This window comes from Cynoglossus semilaevis, chromosome 4, assembly GCF_000523025.1.
Source record: "Cynoglossus semilaevis isolate Cse_v1.0 chromosome 4, Cse_v1.0, whole genome shotgun sequence".
Classification (NCBI taxonomy): Eukaryota; Metazoa; Chordata; class Actinopteri; order Pleuronectiformes; family Cynoglossidae; genus Cynoglossus; species Cynoglossus semilaevis.
In genome coordinates this window covers 7935741-7962876 of record NC_024310.1, presented here as the reverse complement: position 1 = coordinate 7962876, position 27136 = coordinate 7935741, and the positions used below count along the sequence as shown (strand labels likewise).

Here is a 27136-nt window from a genome sequence, read left to right as displayed (position 1 = left end):
GGGACACGGTTTGTCCCTCAGTTACCCACAAAACAAATCATGAAGAAAGCACTGGAAACATCAGTAAAAGTAGTGCGAGGTCTCGTGAGCAGCAGTGGCATTCTCAGCGACTGATCCAGATACAAAATGTTCCACTGAGGGAAAGAACAAAGTGGTGGGGAAAGGCACATGAGAGGGAAAATTATTTAAAAATATTTAACTTTATTTTAAAAAAGTTAAACAAGCATGAATATAAATCCATTAAATGCATTATAAAATATAAATAGAAAAAGTCAACAGGCAGGGGAGAAGAGAGAAATCATCCCAGTGACCTTCCTGTCTGGACTGTGGACAGAGAGATAACATTTTCTGTGGAGAATTTGTCCTTCACCACTTTATCAGTAGAACATTTCCACGTTCTCATTTTTCCAGCACAGCCTCAGGCACGCTGGCCGAGCACAGAAGGACCTGTCCCTGCTCCATCACCTCACTAAAGCTCACCGCTTCAATCCATTATACAATTTAAATGTTGGTGAAAAACATAAATTAATACAGTAGGTCACTGAGGATAAATATAGTAACATGGTAATCTAGGATATAAAAACATCAGAAGAGTCTGACATACACCTGTTAGCTATAATGAAGGGCAAAAGTTCCCAAAGAAACAACACGAACAAAAGCCAATGTATAGCAGAATCCAATATATGGCACAACCAGTGAACATAAAGAAAGCCAGTTTCTGCACATAGCACCACGCGTTGATGTGTTCCCTGTACACTGGAATGCTTGAACAAGACTTTCTTAGTAAATATATGGGAGATGGTGAAGTAACCACAAAATGCCAAAGGTAAAGGACATCATCTTTTTCCCCACATTCATTGCTAGGGAACTGGTCACCTTATTTCAGACCCTTTGAACAAAGAATCCAGTTTAAATTCTTCTGACTAATTTCTTCCATTCTTTGCAAATCAAAGCTTCACTTTCATAAAATTGATTGAACTCTCATTGATTTTTGTGTGTGAAGAGCCACCGTATAAAGGTCTGATGAGGAATGAGATTTTCCTATTCTGTATCATCAGAGTTCACACAGCTGGAAACACGACGCACCTTTTCTTATTATTAAAAAAACATTTCAATTAAATTGGTTGTAATAAAAAAAAAAAACAGCTTCCTAAGAAAATTTTCCCGACAAGCCTAATCAGTGCAACACTCTTATTGGCTGCTGTTCAGGCAACTAATGCATCACAGATCCTCTTTACTGTAGACAATATTGACAGCCTTTTTTGCCTTGACCCTCATTACCATTTTGCTGCATGAAATCAATATGCTTTTTTAAAATAAGAACCTTGAACAGCACTTTAATACCCATGTGCTAAAAAAAACCCAGCATGCTTGTTGGTTTATAGCTGTGAATTTCTCTGTGTGGACTGAATCACCAAACGTCACATGATGTGTGATGACAGACTTGGATGGGTGCCAGCAGTGCAGCGCTGCATTAACCAGAGCAATGACACTGAGAAGGTAAAAAAAAAACAAACACACACACAAACACACACAGACACTGAGAAGGTAAAAAAAAAACACACACACACAGTATATTGTACGTGCACGTTTTTACAGTTTTTACAGTTATCCGATATAGATCAATGTTACACAATCAGCTGGTTGGAACTCTGACATATCGAACAATGTATTTCCAACATTCTACTATAATCTGACAGGAGACGATTCTCGCAATTATCTTTGGCTAAAACTAAGCTTGTATTTTAAGTCTTTCTTATGATGCATTGCATTCTTAATTCCTTGTAGAAATTAGTAGGGAAAATCAATAAAGAAATGGTCAGAATTAAGTGCTCATGTGAGTGAAGCACCATTTCCTGCCATGGTTCAGGTTCTTAGTTAAAAAAAAGATATCAAAAGATTTGATACAGAAACTGGAGAAGAAAGACACAGAGGAGGTACTGGATTTTGCTGCAGGTGAGGAGAGTGTGAAATGTCTGAGAAGAGATGGTCATGGTGATTGATCTCAGCAAAATGGTTTATTGATCTGAGGTGTTAGTCGCGTTTGGATTTCCACAGGTGCAGCTATGACTCAGCCTGAGCACATTTCAGACAAAGACAGACCGTGTTGGACACAGACAGTGACGAACAGCGTTCAGAGTGAAGTGGAGGCAGCAAATAAAAAAAAAGTTAGAGGAGAGAAGGAGTGAAGACAGACGAAAAATAAAATGTCAGACGTTTTAAGCAGAGTATGATAATGAAGGAGATTTAGGAGCAGAGGGTGACAGTTAATGTGCAGGCAGAAGCGAGGTGTCAGGAACGGTGGAAACTGGAGGAGTAACTTGAAGCAAATGAATTTAAAGAAGTGGTAGTGTGAAAAATAAAATATAATGATGAGGTACACTGGGGTGAAATTATATTTGAGAAAATATGCATGGAAGTGAAACGTCCAAAGGAACAAGTGCATGAGAAGATGAAAGTTGGACATGACAGCAGACGGGAATTAGACATCGACTAAGAAGAGGGAGGGCAGGAGGAAGAGGAGGTGGAATAAGAGGAAGAGGAGAGTCCACGTAGCAATCTGATTGCAGGTAGTGGATGTATGTGGTGGCCAGAGTTTAATAGCTGTAGGTATTTTTAACAGTCAGACCCAGCCTCTGGGTGAAACGAGGTGAAGTGATGCAGGGTGATGGATGTGGATACGAATGCTATGGATTGGAAATTTTACAAGATGTAGCTCAGAAATCCTTCAATACTGCTGTGGCTCCAGCACCAGGTGCAGAACAAATGTGCTTGGATTTCATATACGCATGAACAGGCAACATCCCTACATAAAGACCGTTTATCTAGTTACCAAGTATAATAGTTTATAAAGCTAACACAAGCTGCAACTTAATGTATTTCCACACTGACTAACTGAAAATTAATAATTCATACTGTTGTTGTTCAATATGCAGACAGCTGTGCTGCTAAATTTTAAAAGGAATATTCATCAGTGAAACCATCCCACCGGCCTGGGAGAAACCTTAGCTGTGACACAGTACTATTTGTCAGTCCATAATCATGAAAAAAAGTTTGATACACTGGGGTTAAACAAAGTATAAACAAGTGTTCGTTCCAGACGCTTTAGTATAAACGTGAAAGTGTTCGTTCCAGACGCTTTGACCTCCTCCCTGAACAATATTAACAGAAATAAACAGATGGTTTTCTTCAGACTCCACTGTGATACAATAAACATAAACTACTTCATAAAAGGGTTCAAAATAATTGTTCTCCGCTTTACTGATGATTAAAAATCCACAGGAAGAAAGCCGAGTGTTTAAAAGTGAAATTAAACAATCACATATTCTCAGCGTGTTACTCGTTTTCCCTGCAGCTCCGCCTTCACTGTAGAATGACAGTTACTGCTGCCGCCATTTTTAAATCCACAAGGGTTCGCTGTCACTTTTCACTTAAACACAAACACTGCACTGCCAAACATAATGTACAACCCTAAAACAATTCAAATAACGCAGTTCAGCAGTATCGAACGACATGCAACGACTACACTGTAACTGCAATGACTGGTGAAATAGATATAAGCCGCCAAAACTCACCCGATGTTCGGCCAAAGTGTGGAGACCCGTGGACGTAGTGGGACGATTCCCAGCTCAGTAGAGACGAAATACATCATTCTTGACGTAGATTAGAAACGTCAGGGAGATGGAAGAAAAGAGTTAATTCCCAGAATTACATTACACGAATGTGTTGCACAAAACCAAGACAAAGCTAACCCAGCTAACTTACTGCGGTGATTTATTGTCGCCGGCTAGCCTGCTCCTAGCCATGCTAACAGCCATGCTATGATTAACCGTAGTGATCCACCTGTGTTTCCACCGTCAGTCCTGTGAGGAATTAATGTGTTTTATTGCATGCCCATGGTCTTTGTAAATATGCTGCATTATTTTAATCATCCTGCATTAAAATATTAAATGTTTTACGTATATATTACTACATTGCAACAGTCTTTTATATTGATACTTTTTTAATTACTCCAGCATATATGTGTGTGTGTATATATATATATACACATACATATATATACACATATACATATATATACACACAAAATAAAAAAAGACCTGTCATGTCTGCCAGTTTGTCAGACATATACTAAGACACTCTTCCATTTTTGAAATGAGACCAAGCAAAAAAAGATGTAACCACACTCACCACTTCAGTCAGGGTAAATGAGTTGCCTCAACCCAATTAGCGTGCCATTGTGTGGAATCAGGGAGAATTTAATTACACAAGGGTGCTCATTAATCCCTCTGAATCTGTTACCTGAACCACTGATGAGTCTGTTCACTCAGGCACTGACACTTTTTCACCATGTAATTGAGCAGCTCTATGCATCGACCTCAGAGCTAACTCTGGTGAGAGATTAGCTGAAACACAGTGTGGAACTGATGTGAAAAAAGAAACAAAAAAGAAAAAGAAAGAAAGAATAACGCTCCTCCTGATGATGAGTTGTGAAGGGGAAAAGAGGATTCAAACCATTAAATGACCAATAATAAGTAAATATATCACTAATATGTTAAAACGTTTTGCTTTGTGGCTCTGACAAATGAATTAATTATATCTGGCAGAGATTTAAATGGCCATTCAATTTTAGTTACATCATTACGTTTCTCTAACAATTAGACAAAGCGTCTGAATGACAGATAAAAGTACAAACACTGCCACAGGCGTCAGCCATCTGTGCTGCTGAGATTCCAGGAGGTTTATGTTCAGTCAGTGGTGCAGCGTGGTGAGACACAATGCTGCATCATCTCACCTCCAGCCATTATCACGTTAACGTAATCAATGACAGGTAAAAAGGGTTGTCACAGTAAATCCCAGACAGCTGGGCCAACCAGGATGTAAACCTCTGTGCTGTGATGAAACTACTGAAATTAATACATGATCCACATTTCTTACAAACGTTACCCCAGTTTATCCACTGCTACATGATGATGCCAGGAGTCACGTGTCAGAGGACAAACCAACAAAGATATATTTTTTCATAACATTAAGCTAACGTTCCTTAAGTCTTCTTGACTCTTCTAATCATTTATTTAAGTGTTTCAGCTTGCTTTTGTCTTTTCCATTTATTTTTGGAACGTTCACTTGATTCAATGGTGTTTTTAACTGTTTTTGTAAAACAAATTTGCTTCTGTTTTCTTACTGAAAATGCCGCAGGTGCTTTTAGGTTCTGCTTATTACTGCAACTTGAGCTGCAGTAGTTGTTGATTTTGTCTGCTGAAACCACAGCGTTAATTCTTTTTTTTAATGAAAGAGCAATAAAAGATTATTGATTTAATTACTGGGTTAGGTTCGTCTGGAGGTGAATAATTGGATTTTAGTCGGGTTTTTTAAAATTACACTATTAAATGTTGGAGGTGAAGCAGTGACAGTGAGAGTAAGAGCAGGTACAGTATGAGCTGCTGTTGCTGTAAATACCACAGGACAAGATGTGCAGGTGTATAATATGAGATTAGCCTGTTAGCAGTCATCGATGTGTTTAACAAGTAACAGTCTCGTTACATGTTGATGGACTTGAAGGCTGGGCTCCACATGAGAGCTTTGATATTTCTCTGGAGAACCCTGCTCAGCTCGGAGAACAGCACGGCAGGTTGAAGTATTAGAGGTCACCAATTATACCAGCAAATATGACCACCTATATCTCTCTCAGGATGTCCCTGCTCCTCACAGCCTCCAGGCTTCACCCTGCACATTGATTTCCCTATAATTGCTGAGTAGACAACTTGGCTGATAGTAAATCCTGCTGCTGCATTCTCTCACTGTACAGACATTATCAGTACGTCAGGACAAAACAATTAATTTTCTTTACACCTTTGGTAGTTAGGTCATGCAAATAACAAATATTGAATGTCAACATCTATCTATCTATCAATCGGTCCGTCCTTCCAAACTGTTCTTATGTTCGGTTTGTTTATAAATCCTTTAACTGAAATCCCTCGTCAGAACAGAAGCCATCTGGTGATGTACTGGTGGTGTCAGGGGAGCAGGTGTCCCCAGTCAGTGAATCAGTGGTGCGTGTGTTTGTGTGTGTGTGTTATATGGCTTTTCATAGTGCCTCAAAACAAGAGTGCCCTCTTGTGCGCCTTCTGATGCTGCGGCTTTGCATACTGCCTCAAAACAAGAGTGCCCTCTTGTGGTAATTAACGTCCATGCACAGACCAGGGTGTGGTCAGCACACGATGGAACACATGTACAGCCCTGACTTTCAGCATCATCACACCATACACTCGTGTCAGACAGACACGTTTGAGTAAAGAGTAAAGGAGACAGCAGCAGGACATCAGAGTGAGAAATGTGTCAAACGTCTGGTCAACAACTCATAACAAAGCATCACGGAATTCACATCAATCATTGCAAAACAGTTTTTAGAAAAATATTTTTCCTGGTAAATTAACTCAATTAAATATACATATCTATATATATTTGTCCGACCTTCTGTTACAAAGTAAGTAAATGGAACAGAATACAAAGCAAACCTATTATTAAATTTGCTTTTACATTTTCAAATGTGTCACTTATCGTTATGGCTTCTATTGCGTGCGGCACAAGATGGAAGTAATTGGGTGAGTTTCTGATATCACGACCTGATATTTTCTATTCTTATAAATGTGAGGGAGTTCTGATATCACAACCTGATATTTTCTATTCTTATAAATGTAGTTATTGATGTGACAGCCGGGCCAGGCTGTTCGTGAGCCATCATCATCCCTGCACTGTCAACAAATCAGCAGATAAACAGGAAACAGCGAAGCCACAGCAGGTCTCATTACAGCCCAGTAAACAATATTTCCCTGGATGCTTCAGCTTGTGTTCAGGTTCATCAGAGTAGCTTAATGTGATTGAGCTTGGACGTTATGAAGACATGTGATTTCTATTAAAACCAATGGAGTCACGTTTCATTTAATTACTAGGTCAACATTTGTTTGTGTGAGTCTCAGGCTGAGGTACAGTCGTGATGCTGTCAAATGAGTTATGATTAAAACTAATGATGTATGTGTTTTAGGCACACGACGCAGAAACAAACAACAAACTGGTCCACAACACACTGGCAAAGAAAACTCAATAAAATCATACAAAAGGGGAACTCTTTATTACTGAGATCACATATTCATTTAATCCAACGTTTTGGTTGTTTGTCTGAAAAAACAAAACAAAAAACAGAAACGGAGACATGTCTGAAAGACACTGTCAAACTTATGTGAAGTACAGATAAGTAATAAATCTTGGTAATAAAACATAAAAACAGAAAAGACGATGCTTTCAGAAGACGTGAGAAATAAATACTGTAGTATTTGCTGTGCTTTTATACAAACAACACTGTTTGATGTATAGGAGGAGGTTGAAATGAAATGTCTCCTACAGCGAGGAGACAAGTTGGTCCTTGGTCTGGAATAATCTGTCTATGACTTTGAAGCTAAAGAAGACAAAAGAAGAAGAGAAAAACGTATTTACACCGAGAGAAAAGATAGATGACAGAATAAAATTAAAATTTAACCTGATGCATGGCACAAAAATCTTACAGTAGAATAAAAAATATTGTCACCTGTTTTATTGTACATTTAACATTTTGGAAAATAACATCTTGTGGTCAGCATTGGTACTGCACGAGTAACATATATATATATATATATATACACATAGCTATATATATATAGCTCAAAAAAGGTTGGGAAACTGCTGTATGCATTCTGCTTTAAACAAGAATAATAATCTCACCACTAGATGTTGCTAAGTGACACATGGTGCAACGTTAATTAAAAAAAACACATTAGTCTGAAAGATATTAGTGAATGTTCTGAGCATCTGGCTGCAGAGAACGCTTATATCCTGCTGCGTGCGTTCACTGCAGGGTGACATGTGATTATTCAAAATGTATTAAATACATCAACAGCTGCGCGACTATGTAGTAAAGACCGAGCCGATACTGTTTGTGTCCCGGGTCGACAGAGTGACACTGTGTAGGTCGGAGGAATCTTAACCTTCTCTGTACTAGCAGGTATTTGGTTTAATGCACGTCAACAGAAATATTATAAATATTCATACAGAGAGAGCCTCATGGCCAGTCATGTGATTAGTGTGGCAGCGTCACGGTCCAGTTGTGACTGATAGCTGGCCGACAAGGAGCCCGTTTCACTGCTGTCTACGTTTGTTTGGATTTCACTGAGGTACATTCACACCCAGACAGCGGCTGCTGTAATTTGTCTGGCAGCTGGCCAAAAAACACTGCACTCTCACGGGACCGACCCGAGCCAAACTTGGCAGAAAAGGAGTTTGTTATCTGAGGCAGCTGACCAATAAGGAACCAAGGTGGCATTGTGACGAGGAGAGTGACAGCTGAGTGAGTGTGTGTTTGTGTGTGTGTCTACTAACATTCACGCACGTGTGTTTACATGGTGCGATGCACAGACTTAATTAATTTCTCAGAGACTAAACACAAACCTAAACCACTGACCCTAAAATCATTTTTCACGTCAACATGTTGGTTCCAATTAGCCGGTATTTAGTCAGTAATTTGTCTCCAAAGACACACACAGACACGCTCTTCAACATCTGTGAGGACCCTAATGGTGTACTTCACCCCTGTCACACTGTTACCTCTGATTGGTAAGAACCAACACTTCAACATTATATGACATCAAATCCCAAAGCTCAGTGCACTGGCTCCAATGAAGCTGAAGAGTCTTGTAACTTTAACACTACCGTAGATCCACGACTGACTCATGACTAAAGATCTGTAAAGAACGACAGTTCTTGACCAAGTGTGATGTCGTGACTGACTCACCTCAGAGGCCCAAACACAGCCTCAGTTCCTCCAGAGTCAGGCCTCGGTCTCCGTCCCTGTCACAGTACTGAGCGAACTTCTTTGCACATCGCCGCGGTTTCAGCTTCCGCCGGAGAAACTGACGCAGAGGTCGAGCCTCACGTTCACTCAGCACCCCGCTGGAGTCCACGTCCAGCTGACCAAAATGCCACTGCAACACTTCCTGTGGGTTTGAAGACTGGACGGCCTCTACAGACGTTGATGGAGAAACGCTGAGTGTTGAGGAAGAGGGGGAGGAGGAGGAAGATGCAACAGGTGTTGAGGAGGAAGAATTGGAAATGACCCTGGGAGAAAACAAGAAGACAAAAGTTTAGGTTATTTATTGTTGTTGTTGTTGTTATTTCTGTGAAGCCTACATTTGACATATTCCAGTACATTTCATCTTCCTAATTAGTTTATATATTTAAAAAATAACATGGTGGGTTGAGAGGATCTGATGTCGACCCCAGGCAGCAGCAGGTGACAGACCTGTAAGACGACTGAGGCAGAGTGTTCCTAAAGGTTTGGCAGCTGTCAATCCTTCATCGTTGTTGTTTCTTTTTTCTAGAATTTTTAATATGGAAAATTGTCCATGCTGTTGGCTCCAACTATCTACATGTCATGCATTCATTTACAATATTTAGACTTACTGGTAAAGATTCAAACTCCCAGAATGCTTTGCTTCCAGTTGCAAGGCTCTGAGCAAACTTTGTAAGAACTGCTCCTTACGAGGGCCAGGACAACCTGTGAACCAATCAAAACATTTATTACATTAACAATATAAAATCTGTTTCTTAGTTATATACCAATATATAGTTTACATGGGACGTTATCTTAAAAATTAAAAATTCATGTTGGAATCACAGTACTGTACCGTAATGAAGAAAGTTTATTCGTCAGACTGACAACTGACACTGGAGTTATCAGGACATATGGTCTAAGCTTTGATTGACAGGCAGCAGAGGATTGTCAGGGAGGTGTCTATCAGGAGTCATCCATGTTGGCACTGGTGCTGAACACAGAACTGGAACTCCCTGTAGCTTCAGTCTATATGCAACCCTACAGTACGTGTTGCCCTGGGAGGGGGGGGGAACCAGTGGGAGGTGTCTCTCACCTATAGTTACTTTGGATTGGCTTCAGCTCCCACATATTCAAAATGAGACGGACAAACTGTGTTGAAGTTGAGTTTCTAACGGTTTAAAGATGTCTGATAATATTTCAGATTTACCAGGCAGAGGTTTTTCACTGAGATTCCTGTCAGGTCGGCCTGGATCACCTTCTACTCCAGAGCAGTCTGGGATACTATTTCTGCACAGACACGATAAACAACAACATTTTTGAGCAAAAACGAACACAGAAAAATGTTGAAGAAAATGGTGCAAAAAGTAAATACTCAGCCCATATAATACATGGTAATTGCAAAATAAAATTGTTAGGAATGTCCGATAATATCGGCATTAATATTAGCATATTATGTAATAGCTGTAAGAATCATTATCGGTTTTTCCTCCGATAATGAAAACCTGTTCCGCCAAATGATATGGGCCTAAAAATAATTTTGGGGATGAACAGCTGTATGTTAAAGTGAAAGTCACTAGATGGCAGCATTGTAGCTCATTTAATTAATCTCATACTCATACAGTGGTTTGTACAGATAAATAAATAAATATTACCAGGCCTACATCGGTATCTGTTGATATCAAAATCAGAAATTACTGTTGATATCAAAATTGGAAATTAAGTGTTAGGACAATATCGGCATATCGGATATCGGCAAAAAAGTTAATATGGGGGATCCTTAATTTAAGTCATTGTCTGTTTGTGTCAATCAAATCTGAACACAATAATGAACAACAAATTCAGTATAAAAGTTAATAAGAATATAATGCAGACAAGAGAAAAGGAGAGTTAGATAAAGCAAGCTAACACACACACAAACACACACACACACACACAAACACAGAGTGGAAGCCAAACACTTAATAACATCATAAGGCCACAGGGGGATTTTCTTCACACCACTGATCCGGAGAGAACATGACATGAAAACATCCCAGACTGTCCTCTGAGGAGCCAGTCAGCAGCCGAGCATCAACAAGGCTGATGAAACCTCTGGAGAATAAGAGCTGGACTTTTATGTTCTCTCCTAGTCCCCGGGGAACAGACACAGGAGCTGTTCTAAAATTGGATAATAGGAAATGAAATGCCTTAATGAAGATTTAGATTTAAAGGGAAAATGAAAGTAGGGGATTATACAGATGGGAAAAAAAAAACAACAACAACAACATACAGAACAAGCTGAAGAAGGTCAGGAAGAACGGAGACATTGAGACATTACCTGGTGGAGGTGCCAGACAGTGGCCTGCCGCTGTCCACCCTCACACACCAGCAGTAGCCTGTGGCTGTGTGACACTGCACAGGGTTGTAAAAGCCGTCTGCAGTGCATTCTGGGATGAAACGCTCGTCCTGCCAGACTGAGAGAATCTGAGAGAGCAGTGACGCTCTCTCCCGCTCACACGTCTGAGGACTGTCTGACACACACACACACACCAGCATTAGCCTTTGTCACATTATACTGTATATGCAGTATCACTTCACCCAGTACTCTGTTCACTTGACATGAAGTCTTCAGCCGTTCTTACCTGTGGGTTTTCTGACTGAGTTCATCAGGATGGTCACCCAGATGGGAGGGGCTGTGAGCTCTGGACAACAGAACGTGAACGTTAGACAGGCAGAAAGTAACAGAATAAAAGGGTTTACTAAATTCTACAGTTTTGACTCAGACTGTTATGAATGACATTAAAGTCTTCTTTAATGTTACGTGTCTTCAGTTTCAACATATTTCAATACATTCTGCCTCAACTAACATCATATATCCGGAAATAACTGTTTTCTAATACGTACAATCAAATGTTTTATATATTTATATATTGATATGTTTTAATCAGTCAAACATAACCTGATACATCGTTTATTTGTAAGGCTTGCTATGAAAGTAAACATTAAATATTCCTGGATGTCTAAATTCTTAACTTCTCAGATCTGCCGATTGGCTGGTTAATGTAACTAATCATCTCTTCCTCGTTCATCTTGGAACTATCGCTACCTTCTTGAAGCTAACTCGGGGAAACCTTTGATCTTTTGAGGAATCCTTTAATCCAGACAAAATGTGCTTCACACAATAAAAATAGAGGAAAAAAAAACAAGTGAAAAAGGACAAAATAATCACGACTTTCTTTTCTACTTCTGCAGAAGGGAAAAAAGTGAAAAAGGACAAAATGATCACGACTTTCTTTTCTACTTCTGCAGAAACTGACAGAATGAGGTGGTGTTGTTGGTGACCAGAGGCTGAGGAAACATGGCAGGTTTGGAGGCTTTGTTTACCTGCTCTCGAGACAGCATCTCTTGCCCTCATGACGCCATGGTGTGCTTTGTTCACTGGGCGATAACTAAAAGTGGATTCCAGTGTGTGGGATACGGAGACGAGCCCAGCAGCACGGACAAGAAATCAGACCTGCTGCCTCCTGACTGGAGCAGTAACAAAGAGCTGTACTGCCTGAGATATCAGGCCCGCGGCGGAGACCAACAACTGCTGCTCAAAGCCGTCGCCATCGACTCCGCCTTAATCTTCAACCTGATGAACCTCAGCACCCATCAGCTGTCAGACCTGACAGCTGACGTCAACCAGCATGTCAACGCTGACCAGCTGCACGTTTTTGACAACGTTTACAAAGATGTAAGCAGTTTGTCGACGGAGGTAGAAACTCAGCTGCTGCTAATTCACAGCACACCTACAGGTCAGAGGTGGGAGTGCAGGAGTCAGAGGGAGGGCAGAGGGAGGCAGAAGAGGAACAGAGCCGACAGCTACCCTCCCACTAACCCCAGCAGGCATCCTCACCCGTCTGCTCCGTTCGCTGCAGGAGGAGCTGACCTGGATCCATTAGGGTCTCGTGGAGAAAGTGGAATGATAGTTGACCCACGGAGGTCAAGACAGCCCAGCTTTGGTTTTGATCCATCCAGTGGAGTACCAGACAATCTGCCCCCCGGAGCAGTTCCCCCCGGAGCTCGATTTGACCCATTTGGACCCTTTGGACGACACAGACTAGGCCCAGACCCAGACCACCTGCCTCCCCCTGACTATGATGACATGCAAATGTAGCTAACAGCAGGTGGCCCCGCAGCTGCACTAATAAAATAATAACTCCAGACCACTGCACAATTTTATCAACATACTGTATATATGTTGATAGTTTGCAACTATTTTATTCAAATCAATTTTGATTTAGTCACCTGGAGGTTTCCTAGGGTTCGCTGTAGGCTCGGTCTCATCATCTTCATCTGGAAAAAGAAAAACAATTGTTTTATCATCAAAATCACTTTAGAAATAAAAGAAAAGTTGTTTTTTTTAAATAGTAGAAACTTTTTTTTAGTAGAAACTTGTTTTCACCTTTAATTGGCATCTCAAATTTGGCAACATGATCTGTTAGGGAAATTAATGATTAATCAATGAGGTCATCATAGTGACAGGATTCAATATTTGTGTGTTTTTACTGATGATTAAAACGCTGTCAAAGGTCTAAAGGTCGGACCTGTGCAGCTGGGGACCTCATGAAGAACTGACGTCCCACTGAGAGGTTTGCCATCTGGTGTGGAACACCAACAGTAGCCAGTCTGGTTGTGGCACTGCACTGGAAGGAAGTGACCGTCTGGATGGCACTCTGGCACAAACATGGCAACTGAAGGACTAATGTGGCTGCTGCCCCTGCGGGCGTTGGCCTCCAGGGCCTGAGCCCGGGCCTGCTGGCACTTGGACTGACTTGGATCTGAAACAGGAGAACATTAACAACTGTAAAACTGTTCTCACTGTGAGAAGCCATATTGTTCTTACTAGTACTAGTAAGACTCTGTGAACTATTTATAAAATTCACAAACCGAACTATTTACTACTGTGTGAACTATTTATAAAATTCACAAACCTCCAAACAGTTACTTAAACACCACAGAGTGGTGCTGTTTCTGTGTGTGTGTGTGTGTGTGTGTGTGTGTGTACCTGAGCAGTGGGCTCTTGGAGCCAGACGCAGATGTGTGTTAATGCACTGAGCTCTCTGGAAGGCACACATCGATTTGTACATCCTGCCGTTGTTGCCACACACAGCTCTGTGGCGCCCCCCATGGCAGTCCAGGACACAGCCTCTTGGCCAAATGTTCTCTGTGATCAAAAAGGGCTGCAAAAACAAAAAAATGTACAAATATGAAACTTTTTTTTATACCCTTAGAATCTCTATTGACAACATCTCAAGTTTTATCCAAAATTTTTAACATTATTAAAATCTATTATAAAATAGAGCTTTATCTACAAGTTTTATCCAAATTTTTTAACATTATTAAAATCTATTATAATGTTGAAGTTGTAAAGGAGAAACACAGTAAGAGGCCTGACCATCTGAAACAGTCCTGAGGGGCAGAAGATGAAATTAAAGATTAAAAAATGACACCTAGACCAGACATCAGCAAACTGCAGACCAGTTTTCAACTCGACCTGTCAAACTCAAATAATACTATTTTACTATGTTCCTTTAAGTTGCATTAATCGTCTTTTCAGTTAAACCACTAGATGGCGCACTCCAGACGTATTCTACCTTTGCCACAGTTTAGCCAACTGAAGTCTACATTTCTTGTGTTGTGTAAGTTAAGTACTGCCACAAACATGTCAAGGTATCTGAACTGAGGCAGAGAAAAATGGCAAAAAAAAAAAATGTGTTTGCTCCAAATGAGTTAAAGAGCAGTTTAGTGGTTCATTACACTCAACAGTAGATTTTGTTGGGCAGCACCCAAACATACCAACGCTACCAAACACAGCAGCTCAGTGGAGACATGGAGGAAAATATTGTGGTTGGAAGAAAGAAATTCCACCCTGCTCTGAAACCATCATTTATGAAGTATTGACTTACTGTAAACCCTACACTTGTCACAAATTATTTTTTTTAAAAAGTACTTCACCTGCTGCTGTAGTATAAAATATGTTTCTACAGTTAACACCAGGTTGAGTCCAAAAACATTAATAAGAGTTCACTGACTACTACAACATGAAATATTATGTATAATATAAAAAACCCACTGTGGTTGGATGACATAAGTGTTGAGACAGTTTGAAATAAAAATGATTTGTTTGATTTGGAAATATACTGTGGGATTTATTGGACAGTTGAACTGACAAAGAACTGTTTTCTATGTGTTGATGAACAACATGTTCTTTTTTTTTTTTGTTAATTTTAGAGTCAAGTCTATTTATAGGCATCTTGGAATTTTGCTGCGTTCCTCAGTTAACGATAACTGAAAACAGAACATCTAACAAATGTGTGCTGCAGCTTCAAACTTTATATTGAACTCCAGCAGCAGATAACTGTCCATCAGCTCAAAAGAAGATTCCTCAGTAAAAGACAGCGAGGAATGTCGGCTCGTCACCAACTTCAGTGAAATAATACAGTGAAGAACTCTGCATTAAGGCCGAGTGCAGGAAAACATGATGACATTGGAGCTTTGTTGTATGGAAATCAGCCAAGTCCTGGAACAACTTCTTTGTTCACAATAAAAACATATTGTGAAATTTCCACTTTTTAGGTTGTTACTTTATTGGCAAACAAAAAAAAAAGATTCATGTTGCCAAGATCATTTGCATGTTCTGCCAACGCAAAGGTTTTAACATAAATTTTAAGGAGATACGCTCCCATCAAAACAACATGTGGACTCAATAAGTCGTCAGCGACGGCAGCCTCAGCCTCATTCTGCACAAATCACAAAAGTGTGTCTGTGTTGATAGAGTGACTACCTGCTGTGGAGCAGCTCTAGTCATGTAAAAATGGAACTATGATGGTCACCATCACCATAAGAGCTAAGAACAGGTGAAGTTAAACAAACACACGTCAATGATCCAAATTCAAAACCTTCAGCATCACTAATGTTTCCAGAATATACATTGGATTTTTTTCACTCCAAATACGAGCAGCTCCTCACACACACACAAACACACACATATGAGCAGCTCCTCACACACACAAACACACACATACAGAAACAGAGTTTAAAACTTGTTCCACCTTCTCACTCCCCGTCAGTGCCTCCTTGTCCCCTGCCACCGTCGTAGTGTGACACAGACACACTTGCAGACGACTTGTAGTTTGCAAATTCTGTAGATTTATGTGTAGAACAGCTGGTCAGGTGTTATAGTGTGTGAAAAAATACTCTAGAACAGTGGTGTCCAATAAGATTGGGATTACAGGTACATCATGAGCATTTAGAATTCAAATATATATATGTATATAATTTAACAAAAAAATCTAAAACATCATCAAATCTTTAAACAAAGGGTTTAAACCTGACATACTGAGTGTCTGTGTAAGGACTTTATGACATTACAATGGGACGTTGTGATGATGTCACTACATTTCCATCATATCATTAATGTAAAACGCATTAAGACTTCTTTGGACCTTCTTTTAGTCGACTTCCATTTTTAAATTTTTTTCCTTTCATACAGATATTTTTAAATGAAAGGATGGGGGAGGAAGTGGAACCGTGCAGGAAGAACAGGAAGAACAAAGCTCCAGTCCAAGTAAAGCAGAAGAGAACGTCTGGCCAAACCTTTCTCCAACCGCACGGTCAGACAAACAGCTGACACAGAAGAAAAAGTGGGACTTGTTCAGATGAATATCTTCTCCTCTCATCACGCTCCAGATTGCATCAAGGTAAAATAACAAATCAGAGTCAAGTAAATCATGAGAAGAGACACGGAAAAAAGGACAAAAGGCAAAGGAGGGAAGCGATGAAGAACGGAATCTGGAAATCAGAGCTAAGTGGAGATTGGCTGAAGAAGTGAAAGTGAAGAGAAAGGTAGGGACAGAAAAAAGTCTGTGGATATTTGATGTAAAAACAGTGGAAGGAAATTTAAATAGACGGGAAAAGAAGAAGAAATGGAAAAATATGTGCAGATGAAATCAAGGATAAATACTAAAATCAGGCAGGGTGAGACAGAGGGGAGACGGAGAGTGACAGGCAAAGGATGTAAGAAAGGTGAATGGACAATGCAGTTGATGTCTGGGTGGAGTGAAGAAGGAAAACAAGAGCGAGGTCGAAGGAATGAAGGCAGCGGTGGAGGAGGGCAGCGGTCCAGGTGCAAAGTGCCGGGCAGACGGGATTTCCTGTCTGTCAGGTAGAAACTGCAGCAACTACAATGTCCTCAGTGTTCAAACAATTAGCACCAGTGTTTTTGGCCTTGTAAAAACCTCGGCCATAAGTGTGCGAGCGTGAAGGAGGGGCGCAGGAATCAGGCTCGGAGCGGAGAAAGCCAGAACAAGTTTCTACTGTCTCCTCTGGAACCTCACACCTCCGAGATACAGACGACCGACCGAGCGCTGCAGAGAAACAGACTCATCTCCAAGGTCCAGCAGAACAGACACAGTAAAGACACAGACAGAGTTGGCTGTTGGCCGTCAGTGAAGCAAAAAGAAAGGCAATCAAACAGCTTCACCAGCCAATGGGAAAACAGAGGAACTCAAACTAACTGATAACATCAGTATCAGCGTTCTCCTGAGCAGCTTTTATTTCATAATATTCAACTAAAACAACTTCTTTTATGATCTTTTCTCCAAGTAGCCACACAGACACCAGGCCTCTGTACATATTATTATATATTATTGTATAATTATACAATATTATATAATACAGATTACGTTAGAAGCAGCATTACTCTGCAGTAATTCAGTCTTAATCATGCAACTTTGTACAGTGTGTAGTCTGATGCTGCCCTGATGCCTGTGTTGGTGGGTTTTACCATTTGTCAAACAGGAGTTCATGGAAACATGTTCACACACACACAGACACTTTTCAGAGTTTACAAGCATGTTCAGTTACTGTGAGGCTGTTAGAGCGACACAGAAACACACACTTCTCCATCTGCACCTCTGGAAGTACTCACTGGGACAATGGAACTAATTATTTTCAGTCCCTGATCCCAGTCCAGCTCCACAGCATCAGCCGACCATGTCTACCTAACATATGGACAACAAACACTCAAGTATCACATCACATTAGTAATATTCACATTCACATAGTTACTGTCCGCTCCATACACATACCTGATTCTACAACAACATAGAAGTACCAGTATGCGGCCCATTTTGATGTGTTGTTTCTCATGATTTTTCTCATCTTTAGTCTATTGTTTTACTCCAAAACAACAAATATTTTTCTTGTAATAATGTGAAAAAAACCACGACCTGAATGACAGTTTACTCAGAGAATGGAGGCGTGTTCACTCCTACTGTATGTGTCTCTGCAGTGTGGTACTACTTCATACAGTTCAGTGTACGTAGTTCCTTCATACTGTGTCACAGACTGCTTCACTGCTGACATGAAGTACCAATAAGTTGTGTCACAGTTTCACTGCTGACATGAAGTACCAATAAGGACCAAGAACATTCCTCCTCCTTCCTCAGCAACTCTCCACAACCTCAGCCAAAAACACTCTGTGTTCTAGACTTCACCTGCTGGACTGGTGCCTGCTGACAGGAGCTTCAGTCCACCAAAGACCTGGACTCCAAAATCAAACTAAATCAGCTTCTGTCCAAAGGCAATCAGTGAGTTCAACACACAAAACCACCACAAACACACACTGATCAGCTGACACGTGTGATGCTGCCAGTCGGTGTGTGAAATTCTTCATTAGGGTTCACCTCGGTAACATTTGGTTCTCAGACAGGCAGCTCCTGTGTTCTGACGCTCCGACATTTCAGGGATTTTTATATATATATAAAAACCGAAGTCTTGATGTCTATCACCTTGACATTTATATACATCTAATATTTCCAATAATTCTGTTGCCACCTGAATGTTTGTTGGTTCTGCAGGGACTTGGGGATATTTCACATTTCATTACACCGGCTTTGACAAATATTACAGTCAGTGATGTCTGACCGTTACACACACATACACACACCTGGCTGTTTTCCCCCCTGAGTGGCAAGTTAAACATTTCACTTGGCAGCTGTGTGTGTGTGTGTGTGTGTTTTATCTACTGTAGCTGGTGTTACCCCAGTATCCTCCAGAGAAACACATTCTTACTCACTCACTCATTTGCCGCATCAGTTGAGACAACTTTCAAATAAAACATGAGATTTTTTTTTTTATCCTGAGGGACAATAATTTCTTTTCCAGTGTTGAGCCTGAGGCTGTAAACACTGTTGGTTTAACATTTACTGAACCAATACGGGTCAAAGTTACCATGACCTAAACATTTGAAGTCACGTCTCCCCGAAGTGACCCCTCAGGTCACAGGCTGGTCCTGTCGCAGCCCGTGTCCTTTATATTGAGAACAATGACATTTGGCTAAAACCAAAACTTTACCAACTTTTCAAGGCGATGATGGAGAAAGAGGCGACACTGCTTCATCTCAGTCGTGAGGCAAACAAGACAAACATCAACCACAACTCTCATCCTGACCAATTTGGTGAGTTCTCATTGGACCTGAGCTGAGAGCTCGACCAATCCTGCGTCTGTCCCACCAACATTCAGCCTAAGTCTGTGTAAATGTTTCTAAGGCCTGAGCTGAAGAGAAAACTGTGGAGCCCCAGACCTGACTTTGGAAAAAAGTAATTTAATCCCCGACCACAAAATAGGTATGGTGTGTAGAAGGACTGAAGGTCAACCACTAGGAGACACAATGTTCCTCTGTCAGTGCAGCGGTGAAGCCACTGGATCTTGAACAGGAGACGGAGGCAAGTGTGTTTTTACGCTTAGTTTCATTTGACGTTTGTCACAAAAAATAAAATAAAAGTCCATATTGACAAACTATCAACCTAACACAAACACAATTGTAAATCAAAATGTTGTAAAGCTAACTAAAAAAAAAAAAACTTATGGAAATCCCAAGCCTTCTGATCTGATCATGACTGCAGGTGTTTCCATCAGATAATTATTTCTGATAGAATCCTGGCAGAGATAACAACCTGAGGCTTTGCCTTGGCAACGGTCTAGACAAGGACCAATCAAACGTTCTTTGAATTATAAAAAAAGAAAAAAAAAATTCAGAACAGGTCAGAACCTGTCGCAATGCTACAAAGATTTTAACAGGTTCTCAAAATTTAGATTCCTTTTCGGTTTCTAAATTGTTCATTTTTAGGGGTCAAAAAAGTAAATAAAATAAAATGGATGACATATATTCACACACGTATATATCGAAACAATATATATATATGAAAACAAAATGGCTGTCTTTATCTGCTGATGTAAAATAATTCTTTTGTATTTTTATGAGTTTTTAAGCATAAATAAACATTGACTTTCACACAAAATTAATTTAACTTGAACTCTTTAGGTCACAGCAGACAACAGCCGTGATTAAACGTGGTTACTGGTAAGACTGGGTTCTGAGTCGAGGTTCTTACCGATGTTCTGTCAGACTGAACCGAACCACAGAGCAGCAGCAGCAGCGCCAGGCAGGTGAAGGTGAGCGCGAGCATCGTGCGTTGGAACGTTTGTGTTAAGCTAGCACTTCTGTAAAGGGAGCTAATAGAGGAGAGCCCTCGACTCCGCGTCTCATCAGGGTTCTTCAGTCACCTCTTCACTTCTCACCGCCGTTCTCTGTTCGTCTAAAGCCGTTCCACACTCGTCTTGTGAGCTACACGCGCGCGTCACAGCCTTGAGCCTCAGTTCTGCCCCTTTCCGGTGCGCGCGTGCACAACCGGAGTCGAAGAAGTCAAATTAAAACTTTATCAACTTGGTTTTGCAACTGCAACAGAATCAGGATGATGATTAGTTTGATCACAAACACACTGCTTTGCTAAACAGTTTAGCTTCACTTGGCGTAAATCGTCTAATCAAAATGTAATGTTCATTTTTTTAAAATAAAACTTTGAAATTTGAAACGTTGAAAGTAGTAAATTCAACTGAGATTTATATGAAGAAATATACAAGGCTAAGCTAACGTTTATAGCATTTTTTAAAAACAGCACTCTACAGAAAATTAAACATGCTCTGTGCATTTGAATTACAACAAAGTACTTAAAATATATTTCTGTTCTTCAATATACATTTAAATGTGGTGACTAGTGGTGAGGCTTCTTAAAAATTCTATATCATACTATTCACTACGGAAATAAAAACTTTTACTGAAGTCAAGTGTGATACCGATCTTGGCCACTTGGGGGTGCTGTTGCTTCACCACTTCAACTCCTTTGTTTTAAAAAAATCATAACGAAAAACTTTGAATATTTATAAATATTTCATAAACATTGGTGAATATTTAATGAAGCTAACATTTATATGATCACAACATTTTAATCCACACTTAAAGACACAAAAAACAGACATGACGCAACAGTGTAATTTTGTAAAGAAACTTTTATGTGTGCTTTGTGAAACTCACTTATCATTAGAGACAGAATGTGTTGCAGTTTCCAGTACAGCAGATAAGGTTTGATATTAAAGAGTACAAAAAGGAAAATCACAACTCCAGAGTTCACGTCTCTCCAACCTCACGAGGGGGGGAAAAAAAAACAAAGAAATAGTAAGAAAAAAAATAATTTGGTCCATGTCTTTGTCCGTTTTTCCCGTTTGTCTGTCTGTGTGTCTGTCCCTCTGCCTTTCCACTCTACCCACAGACAGCTAACAAACACTGGAGAAATCAGTCCTGTTGAAATAACACAGGGAACCATCAGCCTGCTTGATGCTCACATCATTCTTCAGGACTCAATTGCTATTGAACAAATCATGATTGCATAGATTTTTTTTTTACACAACAATTTCCTTTTTTTTTTTTTTTTTCAATTTTCATACAATGGAATGTTTACATAAAGACTCCTCCCTGATCTTTGCTTGTCAGTTCTTCCTTATTTTCGTTTCGATCTCCTCAGACAGAAATAAGACTGAGGTGAGATTGGGAAGAAGTGGGTGAGTGAGAAAGGGAGATAAGAGAGAGTAGTTTGTTTGTTTGTTTGTTTTTCCAAATACATCATCAGGAGTGCCCCTCGTTATGTACTAGTGGTGAAGAAAAAGAGAAGTCGTCCAAGAAGAGCCGTCACCAGATCAATCAATCACACCTATGGTAAAGTATGGATTCTAAAAGTGGACCGACAATGACAACAACAATCATGATCGTAGAAATATTTACTTTTGCATTTAAATAAGCACCTGATGCCCACCGCTGCAGCAAAGTCGTTTCACAGAATAGTACTGGGGTGATAACTACGATACTGTCTGTCAAAGGATGAACACAGAAAGGCCTTGCGCCTCCGATAAAGTTCTCCTTTGATTAAAATAACAAAAAAAAAATAAAAACTCAAACCTATCCACTGGTGAAACTGCTCTGTGTCATTTGTTCTTAAATGTCTTTGTTTTTTCATTTAAACTGTGATTTCCTCCATCTTTCTTTGATTAAATGCCATTGATACCTTTGATCACTTCTGTGACAACTGAGACTGTGTCATTCCTCGCACTGGAAAAATAAGTATGTACAGCGCTGAACACCCTCCCTCCCCAAATGAGACCCCACCCACCCCATCAGGTCAACATCATTCCCACCCCAACCCCATTAGCCACCCGCTGCTGAAAAAAGAAGAAAGAAATAAACACAGACAGGAGGAGGTTAAACAGGTCACCTTGTCCAGCAACATGGGAATTATGGGTAAATATTTGATTTTCATCTGTGGTTGGTCGGCCCAACCCCCTGCCCCATAGCATATATCTTTCTAGAATCTAATACACAAAACTGGCCAATCACCACACCAGACCCCACACCGCTCTGTTCTCCTCCTAATGCCCTGGCCCCTCCCCTGGCAAGAAGAAAAAATAAATTGTAATAAAATTAACAAAAATTAGCATAAGTATCAGATTAATATTTAACTCCGGCCCCCTTTCCTTATCCCACCCCTGTTGACCCCCAAAAAGGCAGAGAGGGTGAAGCTAAGGAGCCAAAATGACGGAGCAGCTGCTCGTCTCACAGCTGCGCCTGGATTCATCCGTTCATACAAAGCTTTTTCCAGAATTCTCATTTCTGTCAACGTGTTAATAATAAAGTGGAGCTGGAAAACATTCAACAGAGGCCAAACCTAACTACCTATCAATCAACAAGCTCGGATATTTTCTAAACCGACACACAGGGGCACCTCACAAACGCCACTCAAACTCCTGCTCACACCTGATTTCCAGAACCTTCTCCACATGCAGAAAAACTCTCCGTATTTTTTCCAACTTCACCCCCACCCTCCCCCCACCCCCCATCCAGCTCTCCTCCTCGTCGTCACTCTACAAGTCACTCTCTCCATACAGGGCGGTGGAGAAGGACATGTAGTCGAGGGCGCCGGGGGCAGCATCGGGCCCTGTGTAGGGCGCCATGCGGGCGATGCAGTACTCCGCCTGGTCTGGAGGGAGCTCCCTCCTGAGTTCCTCAGCTGTGATGTAGTTCTGACAGACAAACGGAGAGAAGGGTTCATGTCCCTGTTCACTGTGACATTAAATGGACTGTCCCTGCTCGGGAATTTCCCTCCATACTGAGAACACTCACCTTATCACCAGCCAGGATCTTGAACGAGGCGATGACCTGGTCGGCGGTGTCTGTGTCTGTCGTTTCAGTGGACATGAAGTCAATGAAGGCCTGGAAGGTGACGGCGCCACTAGCATTGGGATCCACGATGCCCATGATGCGAGCGAACTCAGCATCACCCTGGCAGAAGGAAAAACCAAAACAAAACAGGTTAACCCAGAAAAGACGGGTGCAGTCGGATATAAAGACAGACACGGACAGATGTTAACACATTTGAAGGAACGTCACCGGAGAGAGTGAGGTGGTGACACCGTTCCTGATATTTCACACAGATACGGTGTGTGGTTAAAACAAAGGCATTACAGACTGACTGTTGACAAAGAAGACTGACAAAACAACAACAACAACAACAAAGATATGACAAATGAAGACGTTCAGCAGCAGGAAGATGAGGGAGACAGGGTTTCTGCAGGTCCATCATCCAGTGTCACAGTTAGATATTTAAGGTTAGATTTGACATCTCTCAGTCCAGAAGTTTGTTTTAGCCATAAAAGCTTCAGAAGGGATGGAGCGACACCTGGACCTGCAGAAACCAGGTGAAAGAGTGACGACGACGACGATGACAGCAGCAGTACCAGGCTGGTTCCTGTAGAAATGAGTAGAGCCCGGAAATCTTCTGAGACCATCTGTCCTGATCGCTTCTGTGGGCCGTCACATTCACAGGCCGGAGATAAATGAATGGGTGAGGAAAGTGAAGAGTGACAGAAAAGGAGGAGGAGGAAAGAGAGGAAATGTAACACACAGAAGGAAAAAATATAGAAAGAAAATTGAATGAAGTAAGAAGTGTATGTGTGGGAGGATGAAAAAGAAAAAAAAAGATTAAAAAAAACACAAACAGTTAACAGAGAAAGTTACAGAGAAAAAACAAAAACCCCATAAGGTGTGTATGTGTGTGAGAGAGAGACAGAAAGAGAGATAATGAGTGAGCGCGGCATGAAGCAACAGTGACCCCCAGTGGACAAGCAGAGACGTTACATCTTCCGGCGTTTATGGCGATGATAATCCTGGCCTGAACAGAACAAGTCATAAAGAGCATCAGAGCAGGAGAGCAAACTGATCTCTGACCAGTTCTGACTGATTGAAGAAACCAATTAAATATAATTTAGTGTAAAAACACAGTTTTTACAGGTTTTTGTGGCAGAATAAAAACCTTTTTTAATACAGACTTTGACCAGTACTGAAGTCTGTTCTCCTGCTCAGAGAAGGTTTTTGTGGCAGAATAAAAACCTTATCTGTGTTTTTAATACATGGTCTCTACCTCAGGAGACTTTGACCGGTACTGAAGTCTGTTCTCCTGCTCAGAGGCTGAGCTAACATGGGCTCGCCGCCCCTCGTCTCTCCTCCTGGAGCTCCTACCTGCTTGTTGTTCTCCACATCATAGCCCAGACTGATCAAACAGGCCTTGAATTCCTCGGCCATCAGCGACCCAGTGTGGTCCTGAGGTCGGCCAATGACAGAGCACCACATCATGGGGATTACACAATCGTAACACAGGATGTGACGGTGGATGGTGACCGTGCCATTCCACAGCATGCAGTAGGGATATGAGGTGGAGGATGAGGGGACAGACAGAGGGACATGGAGACATTCATGGATGTTTAGACAAGGTCAGTATACAGAACATTGCACTCACCATGCAGCAGTGATGGACAGTGAAGGCAACACAGTTATTTCTACATAGTTGTCCCCATCACATCATTTATCAACTCTAAAAACCATATCTGACAAATACCACAGTACTGTAGTGAAACACAGTGTATCACAAACATACAGTTAATACACTGTAGGTTTTTCAACTGACGTGGACACAGATGTTACTGAATAAATAAAATAAATAATATAATAATACAACAATATATTAATATATTAAAACCTCAATAAACCAGTCAGGTTGTAGATGTTTATGTACATTTATATACAATACCTGATGATACTGATTTTTTAACAGATTATCTAGTGAGAAATAACCTGATTTGTTTGTTTTTTTTAAATTAAAAATATTTCTACAGACTAGAGGGGAGCTGGTGTTTTGAAGTTTGGATGAACATCAACAACAACAACAACGACATGACACAGTCACACAAACATGCTGTTGTGTCGGATGAGGTATGATGGGGATTTTTTTCATTTCAACCATATGGAAGATGGAAGAATTTGACAACTCAACAAACACAAAAGACATTTTTTTAAGAGGGTCACGGGGGTCAGGGTTACATGCTGAGAGATCTGTATACACTAAAATCACACACTCCCATCATTGTGTAAGAAATTATGTTGCGATAAAATCTCAAACAAATCTACCAAAATGTGACAAAGTAAAGTATGAGACAAGTGTAAGAAGAAAGAGCCGTGGACTCCGAGCCCGGGCCCCTGACCTTGTCAAAGTGGTTGAAGGAGGCGCGGTACTCGTACAGCTGCTCCTGACTGATGCCCTTGGCGTCACGGGTCAAGATCTGGTTCTCCACCTCGTTGATGGTCCTGGCGATGGTGGTCAGCAGCTGCTCCCAGCCCACACGGAGATGCTGCAGGGGGACGAAAGGTGACAGAGGACAAGATAGATTTATATACAAGACTTTACATAATGACATTAACTCAATCATTAAAACACTGTTAAAAAGATGATCTGGACCAGTTACCTCCATTGTGTATTTGGTGTACTGGTTGTCAAAAATGAGTGCCTCCTGGATGAGCTGGTGGTATCCCTCGAGTTTGTTGATCTCAGGCATGAATGACATGATGGTGGTCTGGTAGTCCTTCAGGTTGGTCAGCTGGTCCTCCAGGGTGCCGTTCATCTCGATGGATATCCTACCAATTTCCTGCCATCGGAAATACACTGGGTTAATCAAACGTGCACAGCACGTGTGGAACCACGGTGACTGAAGCTCTAATACTGGAAACTCCATCAGTTTTCATCGTCGAGAGGGCATGCCGTAATTTTTAAAATTAATGTTTGCCCATTATTATTATTATTATTATTAGGCTCAGTGGCAAAACTCAATAAAACACGTTCAATCAACAAATACAATAAAAACCAATGTTAAACAAAAAGAGAAAATATTAGAACTACTTTTTGGTGTTTAACATCACTCATGTTTAAATATGAAACTTAGTGAATGAATTAATTTGCCACTGAAGATAGAGGAAAAAAAAACTCATTAAAGATGTTGATTACAAAGAAGTATCCATAGAAACCAGATTTCTCTTCCAGCAAAATGTTCTTTCAAAGTAATCATTCATGACAGTCCAACAGCTGCACCACATTGATCCTTTACCTCCATTTTGTCCTTGATGTAGGCACCGACTGCATTGGCCTGAGTGGCAAACGTGGCCCTCAGTGTGTCGTTGGACTTCTGTTTGTTCAGTTCTTCTTGTAAGGCATTGTCACGCTGTGGCACCATAGCCATTGCCTGTAAACAACGTTTAAAAAATTAATTTAGTGATTTTAATCACAACGTCTGATCAGGTCAAAGAGCAGAACCACAACCAGGCTGCAGCCGTGACCTACCCTCTCCCACTTGCTGTCGATGCTCTCAGGTGTGATGGTGGTGTAGGGGTTGGCTCCGCTCAGCTTGATCCCGTTGCTCTGGGCGATCTTCTGCACCTGGGCCTGGATGGACTGGATGGCCTCGCGCTCCATGTTGGCCTCAGACAGGGTGGACTTGAACTGCTCGTGGGCTGTGATCAGATCCTGAGGACGG

The 27136-nt window shown here is 40.9% G+C and overlaps 3 protein-coding genes across 5 annotated transcripts in view; 1 reads left to right on the top strand and 2 right to left on the bottom strand.

Annotated features, from left to right (window-relative positions):
* Positions 1-7110: 7110 nt before the first annotated feature.
* On the bottom strand, positions 7111-20657 carry LOC103377926 (SPARC-related modular calcium-binding protein 1-like). Its single transcript, XM_008308915.3, has 11 exons — positions 20284-20657; positions 13893-14067; positions 13432-13665; positions 13290-13322; positions 13133-13180; positions 11485-11544; positions 11181-11373; positions 10071-10150; positions 9493-9586; positions 8825-9147; positions 7111-7456 (listed from the first exon to the last, which is right to left on the bottom strand). The coding sequence occupies exons 1-10, from the start codon at positions 20356-20358 to the stop codon at positions 8826-8828; spliced, it is 1314 nt and encodes a 437-aa protein (XP_008307137.1). The 5' UTR covers positions 20359-20657; the 3' UTR covers positions 7111-7456; position 8825.
* LOC103377925 (proteasome inhibitor PI31 subunit-like) lies at positions 12106-13112 on the top strand. The gene has a single exon (XM_008308914.3). It carries the CDS (start codon positions 12201-12203, stop codon positions 12999-13001), a length of 801 nt encoding a protein of 266 aa, XP_008307136.1. The 5' UTR covers positions 12106-12200; the 3' UTR covers positions 13002-13112.
* Positions 20658-21220: 563 nt separating the features above from the next.
* The window catches only part of actn4 (actinin, alpha 4), a 45214-nt gene continuing 39298 nt past the window's right edge, over positions 21221-27136 (bottom strand). The window contains exons 16-22 of one of the 3 annotated variants that reach the window (XM_008308916.3): positions 26944-27126; positions 26711-26845; positions 26075-26254; positions 25814-25960; positions 24795-24875; positions 23400-23558; positions 21221-23299 (exon numbers count right to left, since the gene is read on the bottom strand). In XM_008308916.3, coding sequence (XP_008307138.2) covers positions 23141-23299; positions 23400-23558; positions 24795-24875; positions 25814-25960; positions 26075-26254; positions 26711-26845; positions 26944-27126 — 1044 coding nt within the window. In that variant the 3' untranslated portion in view covers positions 21221-23140. Of the gene's footprint in view, positions 23300-23399; positions 23559-24502; positions 24631-24732; positions 24876-25813; positions 25961-26074; positions 26255-26710; positions 26846-26943; positions 27127-27136 lie in introns of those variants that run through there. The other 2 variants (XM_008308917.3, XM_025055131.1) reach the window with 2 other exon arrangements.